This window comes from Dermacentor variabilis, chromosome 5 (assembly GCF_050947875.1).
Source record: "Dermacentor variabilis isolate Ectoservices chromosome 5, ASM5094787v1, whole genome shotgun sequence".
NCBI classification, from domain to species: domain Eukaryota; kingdom Metazoa; phylum Arthropoda; class Arachnida; order Ixodida; family Ixodidae; genus Dermacentor; species Dermacentor variabilis.
Window position 1 is genome coordinate 119,146,875 of NC_134572.1, and position 3,432 is coordinate 119,150,306.

Sequence of the window (3,432 nt, forward strand, 5' to 3'; positions counted from 1 at the left end):
TCGAAGTTACATGATCTTATTCCAAGGTGCTGCAGGTTTAATTGAAAGAAGCTCAAAGTGTGGTAGGGTGGTTCTAGTGTGAGAGCTCAAAATTACGGAGTAATCAAATATCGATTTATTGCACAGGTGATCGGCGTCTTGTCTTTTCATTAAAAAAAGAAAGCTGAGTCGCTTGTTCGAAGCGTACACTCGAATTATTAATTTATTTTTTTTGGGGGGGGGGAGAGTTACGAGTAAGAAAGAATTCTGTTCTTTCTCCATTGTTGACGGAAAGCTCCACGTCGGTGTGTTCCGCGGTAGAGGGTCTCACCAAAAATAGTGGCCGCTTGCGATACCATACCATACTCTGCAATACTTTCACAAACTTTGTCATCCCGACTACAGATATCTTATCTTCATAAAAAAATGGCATATTAGCGGTGGTGTAGTGGTTTCAACTGTACGTGATATAAAACTATGGTTTTGGACTCCAGTTCCAGTGAACACGAGTTCGTTCGTTCGACTCCGACCACGCGGGCCTGCCGTTTTGCTTTGTGTTTTTATATTTTTTCTATGTGTCACTACTGAGTCCACAACTCGCTGGATAAATTTATCTGCGTCACACTTTACGCCATGTTGGCAAATTCGAAATCAACTAAACGAATCTCTACAAAACCGGGGCTGTAAGATCAAATAGAGTTAGATGCAGCCTATATCATTCGTGGCAAAAATGTGTAACCACGTCCGCTTTGCGCAAGCTCTTTATCGAAGCCCAAGTTTTGTCACCCGATTCCTCCAGAAAAGATCTGCCGCGTGTTTTAAGAAATGTAGTTTACGCGCCGCAGCAGAAGAAGATAAAAGGAATGAATAAGCAGCGTACGTTCTATAAACTCTATTCTTTAATTTAACTGTTGATTGTACCATTGTACAGGACTTATGTACTCAAAAACGAGAAGTGAACATACACAACCTGGCTTGCCAGAAGTCGTTACCAAGGAGAAAAAAAATCCACCCACGCTTATTTGAGGCAAGAAATTCAGTTCCATTAATGCATCTCAGCAGTCAGAGCAGCAACAGAAGACTTAACGTGCGTTATTAGACGTGCTCGGTGATCGTGCTTCCCAGGTGTTTGTCTAGATCCGTGATGAGATCCCTGTAGTGGACCGGGTCTAAGTTCTTGACGAGCAGGTCAAGCAAAAACCACTCGCCTATTTGGCTCCGTTCCAGCACACGCTCCAGCTGGGTACCGTTGGTCAGGCGTGCCTTTGACTTGATGGCGTGATACCTGGTCAGAGGCGAAATGAACAGCACAACACGGTACACCAGCACAAGGGCGGAGACCACGGCTAGGATGACAAACCAGAACCAGAGGAACACGTATATCTTCTCGTTGATAATGTTGATTGGAAGAACACACATGGCGTCGTGCTTCTGCACGTCACCGGACGAACCGTACATGTGGAAAGTGCACTTCGTAAGCCTCGGAAAGACTTTAACCATGGGGTCGAAACGCACGGACAAGTCCCACTCGCTGAACTGGAGGACCTTCAAGCCATACGTCGTAAACTCGCCACCGAGGAAGTGGTCCATGAGGTAGATTTGTCCAACGACGTTCAAGAAGTTGAGCAGCTCGCAGAAGAAATAGTGGAAGGCGTACATTTGGTGCTGACCTACATTGTTGGCGAAGTACTCGAGGAGGAGTTTGCGGTTGTGCTTTCGCTTTTCGTCGCTCAGGATGGGTGAGCCGAGGTCGAGCACGAGCGTGCTGATTTTGCTGCCCTCGCACGCGAGCCATAGGTAGCGAGGTACGTAAAAGAGCACGGCCTGGAGGAAGAGCACGAAGCAGACCCACTGGTAGTAGGCGTGGTACACCCGCTTCTCGCCCGGCGAGTACTTATCCACGCCGGGATACGGAATCTGAGTGCCCACTTTCTTGTCCCAGGAGTCCTTGACGCTGAACGTGGAATGGATCCAGCAGAATGTGTCCAGCACACGCGTGGGCACGCTGTCCTTGGTGATGCAGTCGATGGGGTCCCCGATGTACTGTCGACTGGTGACCAGGATACTGAAGGCGATGAGAAGCGCGCACGTCACCTTGTAGTGCAGCCGGAACGCGTGGTTGTCGGTGACGATGGCTTCGATCTTCACGAAGCTCTTGAGCCCGCCGAATATCTGGTCCATGGCTGCGGCGTCGCTCGTCGCACCGCTGAGCACTGCTGGCCCTCAGAGGCTGCCGAGGACCGGCAGGGCATACCCGTCTTGTCGTGGGGTCACGTGATTTAACAGCAAGCTTGAACTGAGTGCGTTGGCCGCCGAAACAAAGTAGTACGGGGAGAGGTATACGTGAGCTCCTCTCTCCACGGGAGCCCCTGAAAACGGAGGGGGGCAAATTGGGGACCTTTTTGTCGAAACGGCACCGAGGCAGACGGGCCGTCCGCGAACTCTCCGTGTGTCTGCCAAGAAACGTCGTTGCGCGCGCAAGAACACTGGGAAAGGTTGACGTGTAGAAGCGCAGGCGAGGTCTTTCAGTCGAGAACTACACCTGTCAGACAGCACTGCGGGGCGCTTTCCGTTTGCTGCCAAAGCGCTGATTAACGCTTGCGCTAGTTGCTGCCGGCTGCACGGTAAAAGTTCATGCATTCCTTCTCCATTTGATTCAAATGTATGCATGCATCGTGTATATGTACATTCATATAGTGCTTGCGCACAGAGGTCCGCAATCCTCGCAGTACTAATTATGTGGGGCTTTGTAGTGCATCATTGCTTCGTGTTACTGTGGTGCTGTGAAATCACAAGTTTGACACCAACAAAGAATAGAATATTCGGATTCCCGCGCTCTTAAAGTATGCTTAAGCGAAGCAGTCTGCGAAGAACGTGGTTCTTGTATAGCGACCATTTGAAAGTGAAGAACACGCGATCAAATTGCACATCTTTTCACAGGGAAATTCCTCGCTCAACATAAAGTTGTGGCGCTCGAACAAGGTAATTCATGCTAGTACGACCACGACGGCTGTATGACTACGACGGTATGACTACAATAGCACGGCGACAACGGAATGATGACAATTAAATCACGATGATGCCACGACGACTTATGACAATGGCGCAATAACGGTGATGGCATGGCGACGATGGAATGGCAATGAGGGAATCAAGGTAGTGGATAACTGCGACAGAGTAATGACGATGACGTGGCTACTGTCACGGCTCGTCACCCGTTCGCCGTCGGCGCGAAGTTGTCGACGGGGTATACAAGCTGGTTGGTCGCTCCGTACTCAAACGAAGGGGTCAGAGTCGGGAGAAAGAAAGAAAAAAAGTATTTATTGACTGGCAACGATACACAAATTAAAAGAAACACGAAAACACAAGAACACTAGTACACGTGTACTTAATATAGATCAATATGACGACGACGAAATAAATACATCAAGCAGTTAACAGTGAATATAAACA

The 3,432-nt window shown here is 48.8% G+C and overlaps 1 protein-coding gene across 1 annotated transcript; it reads right to left on the reverse strand.

The window, feature by feature from the left end:
• Window positions 1-862: 862 nt before the first annotated feature.
• Window positions 863-2,253, reverse strand: LOC142583122 (innexin inx2-like). The gene has a single exon (XM_075693452.1). The coding sequence runs from the start codon at window positions 2,158-2,160 to the stop codon at window positions 1,075-1,077; it is 1,086 nt and encodes a 361-aa protein (XP_075549567.1). The 5' UTR covers window positions 2,161-2,253; the 3' UTR covers window positions 863-1,074.
• Window positions 2,254-3,432: the final 1,179 nt, after the last annotated feature.

Bases quoted from the DNA above. Each gene is read 5' to 3' on its own strand.
- LOC142583122 (XM_075693452.1), bottom strand. From the start codon at position 2,160: ATGGACCAGATATTCGGCGGGCTCAAGAGCTTCGTGAAGATCGAAGCC.